The sequence below is a fragment of the Cebidichthys violaceus genome, unplaced genomic scaffold (genome assembly GCF_023349555.1).
Source record: "Cebidichthys violaceus isolate CVI_PGR_0920_01 unplaced genomic scaffold, fCebVio1.0.p SCAF_2, whole genome shotgun sequence".
NCBI classification, from domain to species: Eukaryota; Metazoa; Chordata; class Actinopteri; order Perciformes; family Stichaeidae; genus Cebidichthys; species Cebidichthys violaceus.
The window spans coordinates 18,781,567-18,798,780 of record NW_027176372.1 but is presented as its reverse complement, the minus strand read 5'-3'; the positions used below and the strand labels follow the sequence as shown (position 1 = coordinate 18,798,780).

The 17,214-nt window shown below is 40.1% G+C and overlaps 1 protein-coding gene across 1 annotated transcript; it reads right to left on the bottom strand.

Annotated features, from left to right (window-relative positions):
* Positions 1–7,681: 7,681 nt before the first annotated feature.
* Positions 7,682–15,876, bottom strand: ubl3b (ubiquitin-like 3b). Its single transcript, XM_068714988.1, has 6 exons — positions 15,710–15,876; positions 15,000–15,110; positions 11,600–11,708; positions 10,239–10,325; positions 10,005–10,082; positions 7,682–9,290 (listed from the first exon to the last, which is right to left on the bottom strand). The coding sequence occupies exons 2-6, from the start codon at positions 15,024–15,026 to the stop codon at positions 9,238–9,240; spliced, it is 354 nt and encodes a 117-aa protein (XP_068571089.1). The 5' UTR covers positions 15,027–15,110; positions 15,710–15,876; the 3' UTR covers positions 7,682–9,237.
* Positions 15,877–17,214: the final 1,338 nt, after the last annotated feature.

Below are 17,214 nucleotides of genomic sequence, written 5' to 3'. Positions count from 1 at the left end.
AAGTACCGTAGGATATACACTTACATAATGTCGAGCTATTAACACTATTCATGCATCTGCAGTATCTGAACATCTATTACCAATTCATAAACAGCTGGATGCACTGAAGGTCTGTCCTTTGCAGTGAAAACAATTCATGATTGAAATGATTAGATGCAAATTGTAATTAAAAAGTACCGTGTTAAGTAATTGAAGTTGGTGTGTTAATAGTTTTATCTAATGTTATTCATTTGAGTCAATGGATCTTGTGGTTTTCCCCCCAAAAAAGGATTGAAAACTTCAGAATAAAGAAGCGGACGTTGAGTTGATTTAGTCCAAATCAGTTTATGTGTGATTTTTCATACGGTGATATGTATTATGTCCAAAACATATATCATGATATTGAATGTACCCTGAAACTAGTGTAAACAAAGCAGGTTTAAAATCATTCAAAAGAAGTTTTGTTTTATAAGAAAGGAAACTCATTGTTGGGTCACAGGTGCAAAAGACTTGAAACTTTCAGCCAAAAGTGGTTGACAGCTGGTGTCAAGTCTTCATGAGTTTCACTGAGAGATGTTGAACGGGTACCTTTCATTTAGTCAAAGCATATTTTTCTTTGTTTCCCATCATGACCGGGCCATTTTATGTCTCTCTTTGAGCTCCTTTCCTGCATACAGTATGTGTTGCTGTCACAAAGTGTGGAGGATTTATCAGCCTGTGACTTGGCAGGGTGTTAAATGACTGTCAGTGTTCAGAGCAACGGTTCACCAACTCCACCGCGGAACCAAAGGAACTCCACTCATCCGCCAAGTCCCAGATGCCCTCTAGTCACCCACGACAAACACCCCGAGGACTCATGAAAACCTGTCATTAGGTCCCCTCATTTTTTGTTGTTGTTTTTCACACTGCACAACCATTATTACATTTTGCACGATCTCACCCTGTAAAAACTAAACCAAGAATGTGTGTTCTTATCCAGCTCCCTGTTTCACAGTTGACAGGTGCCTGTTACAGCTCCTGAGTGTGATATAAAGCTTCATTGGTGCAGTTTGAGGGATACGTGCATTGCTCAAAGTTATTTCACATCTTTCCAGTGATTATGAAGATACAAAACAGCAACATTAACCTGGTGGTTCTCTACCTTAAAGGAAGTGATGAAACAATTAGCTGGTTATCTAATACAAGATCAACAGAAAATTGTCAACTATTTTGATAATCAAGTTATTTTGAAAAAAAAAAGCAAAAATGCATTTTCTGGTTGCCACTTCTCCTATGTCATGATTTGCTCCTTTTCTTTTCTTTCTATCTTATTGTAAATTTAATGTTTATATGATTTTGAATTGTTGCACATTGTTGAATTTTTTTCACTATTTTCTGACATATTTGCTGTCCTACTTGTACTCTACAGCGTCCTCAGATTACATTTGCACAGAAACAAAAGCAGTGCAGACTGTTCAGGACACGAGCTCGTTCCCATCTCAATCATATCTTTCTCTTCCTGTATATAAAACAAAAATATGGAAACAGTGATTGAGTTTAAGCACCACAAACAGTGTGAACCTGCAGCCCATAAATCAGACACCTGACAGCTCTATAACAATGGACTCCATTGACCTTTCCTTGTTGCTGCTCTCAGCACCAGAGCTGCTGCCACTGTTGCTGCTGCCGGGTGGTGTGAGTCTCCAGCAGGGCTGAAGAAAAGATCACTGCTGTTCAAAACAAAACAAATAGCAATCAATTAAACCTATGTGTCAGAGTATGGTTTATTACATCTGGCTGTTGTATCACAGAGAGGATCAAACTTCTTGATGAAGAACATGGAAATAAACAAGACAGAAACACGTTTGTGAGCAGCAGAGGAGGTGGCGTGGGTTGATTTCATGTGATAATTACTGAACCGTGTTTCTTCTTAAGAGTCGCCCGGACGCCATGTGACAGACAGATGGAGCGTTAAGTCGTGACTCACGCAGACACTGGCTTCAGAGCTGCAGCGACTTATCATGGTGAAGGTTTGAAAAACAGACGAGAGCACAGAGACAAGCTCAGAAGACCCTTATCAGCTAAAGCCTAATATTGATAAATAGACTGATTTTCTCAGCCAGCCCCTCCTTCACAACTTTCCCTCACTGATCTCTTTGTGAGGCCTTCACAAAGAGACGTGGGACTTATCCCACCCTCATTTCTTCATTCATCTTCAAAAGTTAGGGTTTCTCTCGCTCTGTCGTCTTTCTCTAACTTTGGCTGTAACGCCGGGAAACTCCAAAACGTATCCAACAATGTTATTCAAGTGGAGCAGGGTAGAAAGCTAACATTGCAGCTTTGTCTCTGCGCCTGAGCGATTCCCAGCTCTCCATCATCCGATACTCTCTCATTGGGTTGCAAACGGTGTCAGATTCAACTGGGTCAGAGGCGTGCAGAGGCAGAAATGCTCCAACTGTGCACGGAGGGGGAGAATAAAAAGACAGATCTCTGACAATCTGGGTGCGAACACACATTTATCAACCTCCAAACGCTGATTTCCGTAGTTTCTCCGTGTAACAAGAGATGTAAAGGTTGCCGCAGCAGCATGTGCAACATATTTGCTGCGCCCCACATGGTAAATGGCGCGTGGGAGCGAGGCCAGGTATCTTAATCCCCATCACCCTTGGGATTCCCCACCAAGAGATCCCATTAGTGAGGATAAAAGCTGTAATGTAGTCCGCAGAGGCTCGGTGGACTTGTGGTGCGCTGCAACCCCCACAGGCCAGCGGTGACCTCCATCTGATCCCTCACTAACTGGAATTACAGCTCCGGCTCCAGCAGGCAGTGTAAAAGAGCAATGAACTGTAAAGCATTTTGATGTCTTAATGAACAACATACACACAGCAACAAGTCCAATAAACGAGACCTATAAATATAAAAAAGGAGCAGCCGTATTTGCAGATACCGTAGAAACCGCTTCTAACACTTGAAGGCTTGCAGTGTGGGGGAGAAGAGGTATTTCAACACTTGAAGACACTTGATGACACGTCAGCGGTTTCTGATGATGCTCAGCGACGCCACAATGTAATAAAACGGCAGAATTTGTAGCTCTGTTTGCCTCAATGTGTTTTTCAGAGAGTAGAACGCAGTCTCCCATGTTGAAACTGAGGAATCTGAAGGGAGAAGACTTGTCTACATTCTTCTCAGACATACAGTACAGCACATAGCCCTGGGTCAGCATCTGGTGTCACTGAGCAATAATCACACACAATGTGAACACGTGAAGTAATTCAACGACTACATCAGGAGATCAGGAAATTTACTCACTTTAATGATGTCTGGAGAGCGATCAGAGCGGGTGTCGGAGCGTGAAATCAGAAGAAATCAGAGACACCTGAACATAAATTGCAAACCTTCATCCTGATGGTAAACAAGGATGAAAAGAAAAGGACAGATCACGTGCAATAAAAGACGAAAGCAAATGGAGTCGGTGAATGATCAATGTTCATGATTGCCAAAATGAAAATGATGGTAGAGCTACATTAATCAACATAAGAGGGGAAACAACCCGGGGCCGAGCAGCAGGACAACACTGATTACATAAAGTATAATGATCGCTATAATCAGCAGAATTCAGCTTTCAGATCCAAGTTGTTACATCAACAACAAAACAGGTCTGTAATCAGTTGTTTGTAATGAGTGAGTCCGACTTTTTCTGGACAGCATTCGTTCCACGCTCTGACCTCAGTTCTGTAATTACTTTAGTATGTTTTCCTTCTTAGTTCTTTCTGAGCTCTTCATTTTAAGTGAAACTAGAGGAAGAAAGTCTGGTCAGAAGCCAGTGCCCTCGAGTGAACACTTGTCCCAACCAAACAATGAGGACACAGTTTCCTGAGCCAAGAAATCACAGAGAAACGTTACAGTAAAAGAAAAGATATTGTTGTGATGTGTCAAACAGAGATACTACGACCATTTCTGTTTTCAGAAACCAGTTTATTGACAAGTAGGTTTTCACATTTAGGAAATTTGGTTTGGTGTATCGGTGCATAGACAACAAACATCAATATAGAATAGTCATTCATTTCAATAAAGATATTTTTCATACTTAATGAAATATACAATATAGTCAATGTAGCTGTTTAACCTCTTAGGCCCATGTTGAGCTTTGATTTATTATACTTATATACTTTTGTTTGTAACATTTTAGATTATAGCCCTCAAATTACAATGTAATTACTTTGTGCACACATTAAAAATATCAATACAATACTTAGTGGGTACCTATACTGGGACAGTTATGTAGATAGAAGAACTAGCTCGGACCACACACACATCTTCAAAAGCGGCCTTCATTTTGATCACAACTACACATCTGTAAGGTTTTGTGACTGCATCTTGACTATCACACCTGGCAAAGTACTTAAAACTGTCTGGCAGTTCCCTCAGTCAGTGTCTCCAAGATCACAAGGTGAAAGCAATATCACACAAACTAAAAAAGACTTAGTATGTCCCAATACATAGCATGTCCAATGCAGTTTGCCAAAAACACCAGGATGTCCTACTGCACCCAGTCACATTTTGCAGTAAGCAAGCCAGCATTCTCACGTGGCCCTTCTGACCCTCAATCCTCTGCACAGCAAAAGAAACGCCACATATATTAGATATATAAGCATATTTACACACACATATATATATATATATATATATATATATATATATATATATATATATATATATATATATATATATAATCAAGGTGTAATGTTATGTAGGTAGTATATCCCAGTTGAATACATATGGCATGAAACAGTACGTACTTTGTAATAGAAGCCTGAAAAAAATCTCTCTTTGTTGGACTTGTATTACAGATATGTTGCAGGAAGGTGGAATAATCTGTTACTGCAGCGGTGAGGTAATACATTCATTCTTCATGAGCCATAAGCTTTGGCCATATCTTCACAGAAAGCAACACACAACTCTGATATCAGAACATGTTCTTGACCTTAGAGTTCCCACTCCCTGTTCGTCAGTAATACTAAGAAATATTTGTGTATGTGCTCTGGACGTTTCTTTCCATCTCTTAAGCACAGAGCTGATTATTGTTGTCAGAGCTGTGGATTTTTACAGTGGCACATTACAAAGAAACTGAGAGGCCATCTGGTAAAAAAACAGCCCAAAAAAAAGAGGTTAACTGACCCTCTGTTACAGCTTTGTTATGGAAACACTGAAGCTGTAACACCTCCTCCTCTTCCTCTACACACACCTGGTCAAAAGTGCACGTCCTGGTTATGATCCCTTCATCTGGAAGCAAAGAGTCACATAAACAAGTGTCGTTCCCCCAATTAGGAGCAGAAAGGAGGTCCTGAGATGAAGACAGACAGCAGCAGCTTCTGGAGTCAGCATGGAAGCTGCTCATTCGCTAACAGCCTGCTGGGTTAATTCAACCCCTGCATGACTGTGTATGTTTTCACACTGGCCTACTGAACTCTTTCATTTTGTGCCATCAGAGGACCTCTGGTGTGGACAAATAGACTCAAAGGAATGCACACATGATAATACCCATGAGTCATGACCGCACATTCACACTTTATCGAGAATATTGAGTTTAAACATTCCCTTTTTTATAATAACTTTTTTTCAGTTTTAACGTCAGATTCTTGTAATGTCAAACATCAAGTCAAGCGTCAGTGGTGTCAGGAGCCTTTTCTACTTCTACTGTATATGCTCGCCTTTGTGTGTGTGTGTGTGTGTGTGTGCAGCTGGTTTTAATATAGGAGGAACTGGCAAATATGAAAATGGTCAGAAGCAGTGAGGGGGGAAAAGAGATTTAGAGCTGAAAGCCATAACAGAAAATAACATACATCATGACCCCCTGTAGACTCAGGCATTCACTTACATTTCTATAGTCAGTCGAGTCTGAAGACCAGTTTAAATAGAGAGCAGAAGAGCCGTTACAGTTCTAAAAGATGATACATCTATCAAGTTTCCATTCATCCAAAACACTTTTTTGCGTTCTTGCTCAGAGGAAGACGAGAAGATCGATACCACTCGCTAATGTCTGTACGATAAACAGTCAGCAGTCGGTTAGCTTAGCTTAGCATAAAGACTGGAAACAATCTCACCTGAATGTTCTTTTCTGTTCTGAAGATTTTGATCATCATCACGTGAACTTCATGAAAAACGGACATCCAGGTGAGATTGTTCATTAGTTGCTGTTGAATCATTGAAATGTTAAGGTCTGTGCTGAGGAAAGAAATGTGATCAAACAGCAGAACATTTACTAAATATTATGCAACTTTATGCTAAACTTTATGCTAAACATATGTTACATTCCATTAACATGATTATTGCTAAAGTAATAATAAATCATTGTTGTAGTATTAGAATAGACATTTGCAGTAGTAATGCCATTTTATGCTTTATCTAAGTATCTTAAGTATATTTTGCAGCGAATACTTTTGTTCTTTTGCTTAAGTAAAATATTAAACAAAAGAATTGTACATGTAATGTTTTTTACAATATTTAAGGAAGTAAAAACGTGTTTAATAATTAACCCCTTTCTCAGATCAAACCTCATTAGAGTACTTTTCTACTAGAGTAGATTTCAACACAAGCACAACTAAAGCACTGTTTAACTCATGTATGTGAAAACATGACTTTACTTCTTAAACTCTAAACTGCTGCCAAAGTGGGAGTTAAGCCTTCCATATCAGGACTGTAGGGAGGCAGCTGAGAGTGCAGACAGCCCTGCGGGGACAGACTGAGTATTGGTTAGACCGCAGCACACCCAAGAATCTGGCTGCACGCGTGCTTTGAGTCATGTCGACCGCAGAGAGCAATTCATCCTGCAGCAGCTCTCAATGTGGAGGACTTAAGTAGCAAAGATCAACAGACTGCCTCCCTGGACTCTCATTTAAACACTACTTATCACTTCTGGATGCTCCTGTTTAGACTATCCAGTAAACACGGATAACAAAAAGCAGTTCAGATAAGAGCAAGTGGAAAAAAGTGAAGCGACGTAGAACGACGAGTCGCTCCAACACAATAGCAGGTTTTGGAGGTGCAGGATGGGTTGACTGCACTTTTCCTGAGCTACACTGCCAGTGTCAACTGGAAACCTGGACTTCTTGCAGCTACACGTCAGGAGCAGATTCCTGAGGCAGACGGGAGGAAAGCTGCTGAAGATCAGCTCAACAGAAAGTTATGAAACAATTGGAACTGCAGAAGTGCTGACTTCACATCATGCATCACCAAAACTGACTACAAACATGTGTTTTGAGTTCTTTCCGCTCGTACAGCGTTTTAAGTCGTTCGTCAGGTGCTTCATAAAGACTCAACTTGTAAATACAAAGTGGTCAATTTTGAAACAGAAGTCAACAAATGATTTACTGATTGTCCTACTTTAACTTGTGTCAGTGCATCAGGTACAGACAAAACTGAAAGGTATATTCTCCCATCTACTCCATCAGACCCCAACATCAGGCTCAAAGAGAAACACCGCCACCTAGAGGAAGATAAATAAAACTACATGTACACAGGAAAGGGTGTTTCATTCCTCCTGATCTCTTATTAAAGCTTGACCAGTGACAGTGTAATGACCCCGACCCCGACCCCCCCCCCCCCCCCCCCCCCACACACACACACACCTGTAAAAAATAAATCATTTAATAATGAAAGTAATCGTAGCCACAGCTCGTCATTTAGTTGCCATTTTAGAAATAGTAAAAAGGATCAAGAGAAGTTGCCTTATTTAAAGATTTATTAATTTATAATACAAGCTTTTATGTAGACCACATTGCATTTTAGTTTTTACATTTAATCATACTGGGCTAAACTTCATAGCAGTGACATTGATTGACAAAAACACAAACCAAAGGACACTCAATGGAAGGAATCAAAAGGTTTCCGACTGTTTCTGAAGAAACCGCAGCCCATCAACACTCCCAGCGCATCACTTTTATTTATTTTTTTAAAGACCACATGCCCTCACCAGTCCTCATACAGTATGCCACGTGCATCACACACCCTCAGACACTCATACACTGACTCACCCACACTAAAATTTAACAAATACCTATACACAAGATAAAAATTGATATATTTAAATTTCAATATTAATGATATTACTGAATTCCACGATAAAAGGCAAACATGAAGTAAAGACGGCATCCAAATGAAAAGGAGGTGAAACACCACCAAAGGGTTTTCCTTATGATTCTTCATCCAAGTGGCAGAAACTCTCCCCCTGTTCTGTGTCCAGTGGGGGGGGGGGTTCCTCACACTGACGACACTCCTCCCTCCCTTCTTCAACCGCTTCCTTTGTCTGCGTTTAACTGGCCCGCCGTGTCGAGAGAACACCGACATTCTAGTCAATAAAGTCAAAGCCAGGAGGTGCGAAAATGACACCTGATGGCACACAAGCAACCCGCCGAATCCTTCGACTCCATCTTCTACACGCCGCGAGTCTGCTCCCGTTTCTCATGGACCTGAACGTCCCCTCGGGTGTTTACTCCACATTATAAAAGTCTTTTCACCATTGGTCCATTTCCAGGAACTAAACAGGTGTATGGTAATGGAAGAAACGCCACTGGTGCTGATACAGACCGACCGGTTCAGTTAGTGAGAAACAGTCTCATGAGGAGGATGGCACATTTTCTACCACGTGGGGAAGTAAGGTCTGTTCCTCTGACCAAATTTAAAAATAAAATAAAAAAGCCATTGGTGGGGGGGGGGAAGATGATGACGATGAAACACAATAAACATTTCTGAATTAACAAACTGGTTAAGTGCAAAGAGAGGGGTTAACACCATTCAGTAAGACCTGGGGAAACATCCATGTGACTAGTAGGGAAAGGTAAGAGCCAACACATCCTCTATAGCAACCGTGTCCACGATGAGGAACCACTTCTCTGGTCTCCTCCACTACTACCGACAGCTCTTTGAAACTTGTCCAGCAGCAAACAGGTCCGCGAGGGAGCGTAAGGGAAGTTTAATGTCATGATCTTTAAATAAAAAAGGAACTACAACGGCAAATTCGGCCGACACAGTAACATTTTTGGGGGCGAAAAAAGTGAATATATTGGCACAAAAAAAGCCTCGGATTGGACAAGCGTTCAACCAAAAGCCGGTGACGGTCCAACCAGACTTCCTGTGATTTATTCTAAATCCACAGCTGACAGGATGACAGGCAGAAGAGACACGGTGTATGCATGTATATATGTGTGTGTGTTATATGTGTCTGCGTGTGTGTGTGTGTGTGTGTGTGTGTGTGTGTGTGGTTGGGGGTCTTCTGTTGCTTTACAAGAGGAGACAGCAGTTGCTCTCTGTGGTTTTTTCTCTGTTCCTTTGACCTACAGAGACAGGACAGCAGAGACAAGAGGTCAGATTAAATAAAATAAAAGCACAAATTCCTCTCCAGACGTTGAGCGTGGGATGAGGTTGAGGTTAACTGCAGTAGAAGCAAACGCCCACTGCACAATGTATGTGAAAGGTCAAACAAAAAAAGCTACTGTTCAACTTCCTCGCTCCGCCTGAGCAGACACTTTGCACTTAAAGAGTAACTACACCCTTGAATCGTTCTAGAACCCTCTCTCTCAGCATAGTTAACAAGAATGCAACACAGGAGCGAGGGAACGACGTGCAGCACGTAGCTGGAGCTGCACTGTTTGTCGTCGCTGCGCGTCAGTCCTAATCATCTTGTTAATCTTTGAATACAGATGTTATCAGTGGGCTCATGCGTTGCATCTACTACCACCGAAGAGGTATTAATCTTGTTCATGTGCAAAGTCGATTTTCCGTCGAAGCTTATCAGGAACGCTAATGCTAACAAAGCGGGGTTACAGGTAGGACCCTATTTGACCTCGTGTTTGCTTGAAATGTTGCTGTTTACATGAGCCACAGTAACATAACCTCGTCCAAAGTCAACTCAAGTACTCTGACGTTTCTAATTGAAGTTCGGGCCTTTTTCTCTCTGTACATATGCAGGCCTGGAGCTAGCAGAATCCCACACAGTACCTTGTCCTGTACGATAATAAAATGATAGGAGACAAAGAGAAGATCCTCACCATGAGAGTTGGGCTCTGGAAGAGTCTCCCTGGCAACCAAGTGCATGACGGTTGTTCGGCCCGGTGGCAGCTTCAGAGCTTTAAACAAAGACATAAACCTCTTGATTCACTATTCTTCGCTACATTTAACAATATGCTGCAAGTGCCGATGAAAATGACAATTACATGATGGAAAACAAATGTGTTTGATATGGTTTTAGGAACAAAGGTGTCTTTGTTAAAGGGTGGTCTTACCTCCCAGGGTAACGTTGCCATGAAGGAAGCGTCCCTGGAAGATGAGGCGCAGTATACTGGGACTGCTCACCGTCTCCTCCTCCCATCCTGTCGAGATGCAGAGAAACAAGTATTTCACTTACTGTAGCCCAACCCATACTGGATCTTTGAGGCCAATACTGATATATAAAATTTAAAAAAAACAGTATTTTTGGCTCATTTCATAAACCAATTTTAGGCAATCTACTTGGAAAGTGTAGTGAGCTGAGCTACCAGTTACTCTACATTAAAGTAAGCTTCACTACACTGAAGCTAGTCCCCAGAGAAATGTAGCACGCTAAGCTACAGCTACATGGCAAACGTAGTGACAACAGCACTATTACTATAGTAGTAACAACATTACATTGAACCACTTCCAAGTCAAACGCTATCAATGTAAAATATATAAATATACAAAGGCCTAATGTGCTGTAAACTATATCATATTTGAATATCATATTTATCAATCATAATGTATATTCAACCATCTTCAACTTTGCACACTTAATTCTAACATCCATGCATCTTACTACCATTAAATAATACTTAAACAGTGTATATCTGTGGCCTACAGCCAGGGCGACTCTCCCTCAGGACCGATTCCTCTCCGTCCTCACCCTCTGCCACCGTTTCATCAAGTAAACACAAGACTGTCCTCCCTGCAGCGGAGACGTCGTAGACATCGAGGATTGGTACGCGATGTCATGCGGAAGTGCTTCTGCCGGCTACACATACGAGCGGCGGTGGCGTCACTTAATGATCCTTAGAGGTTTTATTTCAGACCGCAGCAGAGAGCTCTGCTGCACTTGAGCTTCAGAAATGCTTGTGAAAATGCAGCTTGTGTGGATGCTACCTTGTGTGGATGCTACCTTACTGCTTGAGCAATAAAAGAACTAACTAACATTAAATCAACTGGAATCGTGACACAGTTTCTAAATCATTTTTAAAACTAGTTTTTTATCTCTGTGCTGCAATCTCTTGTTACTTTTCAGCCATACGTTGATACCAATATATCTGTATCGGCTGGTTTATTTGTTGATCTAGCTCTATTATACACTGTAATACCGTTATTACCCATTCAAGCCTGTGTTCATTTAGACTTCTAATGCGAACAAGGTTTACATTTCAGGTATTCAGTAGTGGTAGGCCACAAAGAGAACTGTCATAGTAAAAGGAAAAGGAACAATTAACCAGTTAATTATTATTAATCTGAAGGACTGCTTAGTGAAAAGTAATAAAATCTGTAAAATATATACAGTGAAACTTAAACAAACACACACACACACACACACACACACACACACACACAAAAATACTGCAAAGTGGATCATTTAAAAACGTACCTGCAGGCCAGTTCTCAAACACATGCTTGGCGATGTCTGTGGCCGAGTCATTTGGGGAGAAAGTGAAGTCCTGCGTCTTCCCACTAACCAGGATAAGGCGGAGGTGCACCTATAACAAAAACAAAAAAAAACAGATTAATCCATAGAAATGTTGTATTAGCCGACAAAGAAAACGTCCATTAAAGTTCTTCTTAATTAGTCGAGGTGGAATCCCTCCACTTCCTCTAACCTCCTCAGTCATGAGGTGAGCTTCAGAAGGCTGTGAAGAGACGGGCATTCCAGCCTAATTAGATTTATCCACACCAGATCTCCACCCTTTGACTGGGCGACTTCATTCACCGAGGGCTTACACTGAAGTGAGCCCCTGTTGCCAGAGACGACAACAGATAAGGGTGGGGCTGATGGGGGAACACTGGCCCTTTAGTTCCTGGGTGCTGGGAGCTCCTCTCCGGACTGTCGGGCTAATGCGATAACCCCAGGTGTCCCAGACAGCTCTGGGCCATGTTATTAAATTTACATGGCCAGTGCGTAGCCCCAAAGGGGGACTGTGCATATGTGTGGGAGGGTCTTTAACAGTGGGGCTTCCTCCACATTTTATCCTCTGGGCAACTACAAAAAACAATCTGTTAAAAAAAAAAAAACATCAGGAAATTCACACTCCACACTTGTTCTGCCACAAGATTTAAAAAAATATCACAAACTTCTTCTGCATGCAAGGCACAGAAACATGTAAAAATTACAACACACGTTGTAGAACTGATTCATTATTTGCTGCTTTTCTTCGTGTTATGTGAACCTTTCACAACAGAGAAAAAAGAAATATAAAGAAGACGTCACATTGGTTTTATCGTCCAAATAATTAGAGAAAATAACAGTTAATAGACTTTAAAAAATAAACGTTGATCGCAGCTCTATATTGTAGTAAAAAAAACAGTTACCGTGTAATTATGATGACGAATACGACAGTAGAAGGCAACAATTTGCTAAGCTTCTTTACATTGAAATGAAACAGACTATGAGGTGGAAGTACAGCCGTTTAGCTTTATGTATGAGGACAATAATCTTCAACTTTAAGACAAATTAACGACGGTGTTATTTGTACCAAGTCAATCAACTGACCATTAGCCTATTCAAGCTAAAGACGAGCCTGAAATATGAAATATGTAAAACATTTCCACTGTGGCTGCTGGAGCATCACCAGGTGGGTCGTTGATTTCAGGTACTTCTAGTAAGAATAACGCCGGCACACTGACTCCAAACCACAAATGTATTTAGATAAACATGTTGGACCTTCATCGGGTCAAAATGTCTAAAAATGGATATCACATCCATACTGTATGTACACTGTATCAATAGAGGCTCTATGATGGCAGCTGTGGCTAACCATCCAGGGTGATCAACATCATTGTTGACAGAAAAATATGATCTATGCGTGTGGATTCTTGTGAAATATGTATTATTGCTGATCATCATGTACAATATCTTTTCATTTTCTTTCATGTAATTTAAAACTGTAATATGAGATTTCTTTTAAATACTTAGATTTTATCAATTCAAATAAACTGTGGTTACCCTCCATCTCCTAATAGATGTCAAGCAGACAATAGCAAAGAATTTGCTGTCATAATTTAACATGTATATCAACTTGTCCACTTATTCTATACTGTATCTATATTGTGGTGAGCTCATGGCCAGGATTTTATCGTCACTCTGACCTGAATTATTGATTCATTTTGGACCTCAAGTGGTTTGATTTATGCGGCAGCAAGTCCTTTTCCTTATTAATCCATTAATCCATCATTTCTAAACAATTATGCCGCGACTCCAAAAAATTACTTTGGAGGAAAAAAAGCCATCCCATCAACTACTTTCAGCTGGGACGTCTCTACTCAAGAGTCAGAGTTGACGGACAGGATTAATTTTCCCCGACATTTGTCCTTCTTTAAGAGGAGGAACATGATCTTTATTTGAGTTAATAAATCTGAGAAGAGAGAACAAAGAGACTTAACCATGAGGTGTGACGTCAGGGGGGACAGGGAGGGACAACCCCTCTGATCTGTTTACAAATACAATCCTCCCTCGGTGGTCCTATGCCCTCCCCTCCCCCCTCTGAACTGAATAACCTCAATGTGAAGTTACATACTCATGTCATCATTAACGAGCTTTGTCCCCTTTCCCGTCCCCATCCCTTTCATCCCCAACAAAATAAAAACAAAGTCAGATCTGCCTGATTACCCATGGCAACATCCCGCTGCATCCTGTATCACAAATGTTCTTGATGTTCTCCAATCCAAAGCTCGACATTAAATCCTTCAAACACTGTTGAGAATTGTTTTTAAGGGTTAATAGAGCTACCAAATGCGTAGCGATTCTTGAAGTTGGTCAAGCTATCTAAAAACACAACAAGCTAACGAGATGATATATTAAATCCCACTCTGCCTAGCTTTTTACCTGATAGGTATCCAAGATAAAAGTTTTTACAAAATTAAATATATTTTAATTTAAAACAATGTTCTGACAGCATATAATTAAAAACACCCATCACAATGTACGCCTTGTTTTCTCTCGCCAACAGCCCAAAATCGTAAAAGATTTTCAGTTGAGTTTGTAATTAAATAAAACAGAGAAAAGCAGCAAATCTACACTTTGTGAAATCATAACCATCACATTTGGAATTTTGGTTTATATATTTTAAACAATAAAATGATTTTCAAAATTGTTGCAGATCAATTTTCTGATTATTTGACTATTTTTCCAGCACTAAATATTTCCTTATTACTCACATTAGCACAAAAATAACTGATTGTCTAATTGACGAGCAGATCACCAAAACACAAAATTCAGCTGGTGACAGCTTTACATATAAATCTATTCTTTGTGAGAGCTCAATATAGAGTGAATTATTGCAGGTGAGAAAGCAAGAGGCCAGGTGTCATAATAAAAAATAACCAAAAAAAAAAAAAGCGTTTCTAAATAACTGTTGTCCATTCATATAGTGTGTGTGTGTGTGTGTGGGGGGGGCCTGTGGTCAGGATTTAGTAAGAGGGTACAATCAATTGGCGTCTAAACCTTGAAAGGAAAGTAGGGCAACGTTTTAACTGAGATTAGACAGATGGCGTTCACAGGAACAGCAGTCACTGTCCCAGCTAAGTGTTTGTGGACGTTGCCTAATCCATGACACCCCCTCCTACCCCGACCCCCAAACCCTAAATTATTTTAACTTTGAGGAAACGTTAATGTACCGATATAATCATAATAATGAAATGTATTATGTCTGTGTATCATGCAGCAGCGTGTGACAGGCTACAAAGCAGAGAACACAAGCAAACACGGATTATCACCTTGGCTTAGTGTTGCTGTTGGAAAACACTTTTCATAAAGGTTTTAGACACTCACTCACCATATCAAGATCCCTCTGAGTGGTCATGGCTCAGCAAGGAGGAAGGCCGTGGACGTTGATCAGAGTGGACAGGGCTGGTGTGCTTCAGCTGCTGGAGACGGGGCCAGAGCCCTGACATAAACAACGTAAACATGACATAAACAACACAAACACTGTAAAGCCGCTTCCCACCGCCTGGCACCATAACTGCACTGCACATAATCCATTATCCACCGAGCTAACATGTCGCCAACGTTACAGCTAATGTCATAACATTGTCCATCAAATGGCAAACGAGCACATGATTGATTATCGTATATGTGGTGATTAGACTGGCTCACCTCACCATGGTTTAGATAATTCAAATAACAAATTTAGCTTGTCAGGCTACGGCAGCGACGAGATTAGTAACGTTAGCTTAAGTCTTTCTACCAGTAGACGTTAAGCTAGGTAAGCTAGCGGGCTAATATCTCTAACATTAGCTAACTACCACAATCGTTGCTAATTAGCTGTGTTTTGACGTTAGTAGTGAAACAGCGGGTACATTTATCTCACCCGAGGACAACAACTAGCACCAAGTTTCGTCCTGACAGATGTCGAAAGTGATGGCTGCGAATAAGAAGGCTTCTGCTAATATTAGCATTAGCTGCTGTGTTAGCTTATGCTAATCCTGCTATCTCTAGCTGGCTAACTAGATGTGCAACGGCGAATTTTAGTCCTGTCGCGCTCACCTGCATCTGACGACTTTGATGAAATTTTGCATTCAGTTGAGTTGACGAATCAGCGGGGAGCGCTTTTCATGGGGAAAATATCGAGTGTTAGATGGATGTCGTTGACTTCTTCTTTGGGTTTAGGATATCGTTGACTGTGGTATATCGGTGGCTAAAGGACGGGAAGACGCCGGATGTCAGCTGGTTGTAAACATAGAGAACGACCGCAAAGACTTCTGGGAGTTGAAGTCCATAGATTTTGCCTGCTTTGTGTACCGCATTTAGAACCATGATTAGATAGATAGATAGATAGATAGATAGATAGATAGATAGATAGACAGATAGATAGACAGATAGATAGACAGATAGATAGACAGATAGATAGATAGATAGATAGACAGACAGATACATTATTAATCCCGCAAGGGGAAATTTGTTCGCTACAGTAGCATTGTGATACAGGTAAGCAATCAAAGTAACAAAGTAAAAATAAAAAAAAATTGAGTATAAAAATGCACAATATATAAAATAAAAATTGCAGAGTTAAGATTATAAAATGTAAAAAATGCACAAAATATACAATTAAATAGAATAATATAAAATTAACTAACTAATCAGTAGTGCAAAGATTCTTTAACCAACAACAAACAGACAACAGTGTAATGGAGTTATAGTCTTAGTGAATGATTTGGCCAGAGGTGATGTATTGTTTATTAATTTCATAGACAATTTAGACACCTGTGAAGTTTGTACAGGATACATTTCAATACAATTGCCTATGTCATGCTTGGGCAAAAAAAAAAGACTCAGAAGGTAAGAAGACATAACAAAACGTATCCTGTAAAAACATTTCCCTTAGAGTCTTATCAACAACGTCACTATAAAAGGCCCCAATACAAAGCATGAATATTTATCCAAAAATAGTACAAACTTAAGGTTACTTACTAGCTTTTGTCTATGACTATGGCCTTCATCAGCAGATCGAGTTTGCTTAGTTGTCAGGAAAATCATCAATTTATTTAACTTATTATAGAGCATTTTTTATATTTATTTCATAAGCGATTCCTTTTTTTTACGTAAGAGAAAGGTTGCAAAAAAAAAAAGTAAGTTAATACGGCCTCAGAAGACAGTACACACAAAAAGTCAACAAAGGAAATTTGTGTTTTCATAAATGTCACAATTTAGATTTAAATATTTTCTACTTTGTCTTTGGGGGTTTTATATATTCTCCAGGGGCCATACATTTTGAAAACTACAAGAGTGAAAACTCTTAAATACTGTGGATTCAATTTTGTAGAGTCCTTTTCTATTTTACTTTATATTGTGCTCACATGATGCACAATGCTAAATAAAGCCATGCTACATATCCCAGCCCAGGAGTAAATGGTTGATTTCTGGGTCTCTGAGCATATAATTAACTCTAATTAATCAAAATTGATACATTTAGTTTTTGAGTATTTGATGTCTGAAGTGTACACTGATATAAACACTAATATACATTTGGTGGTGACAGGGTACATAAACGA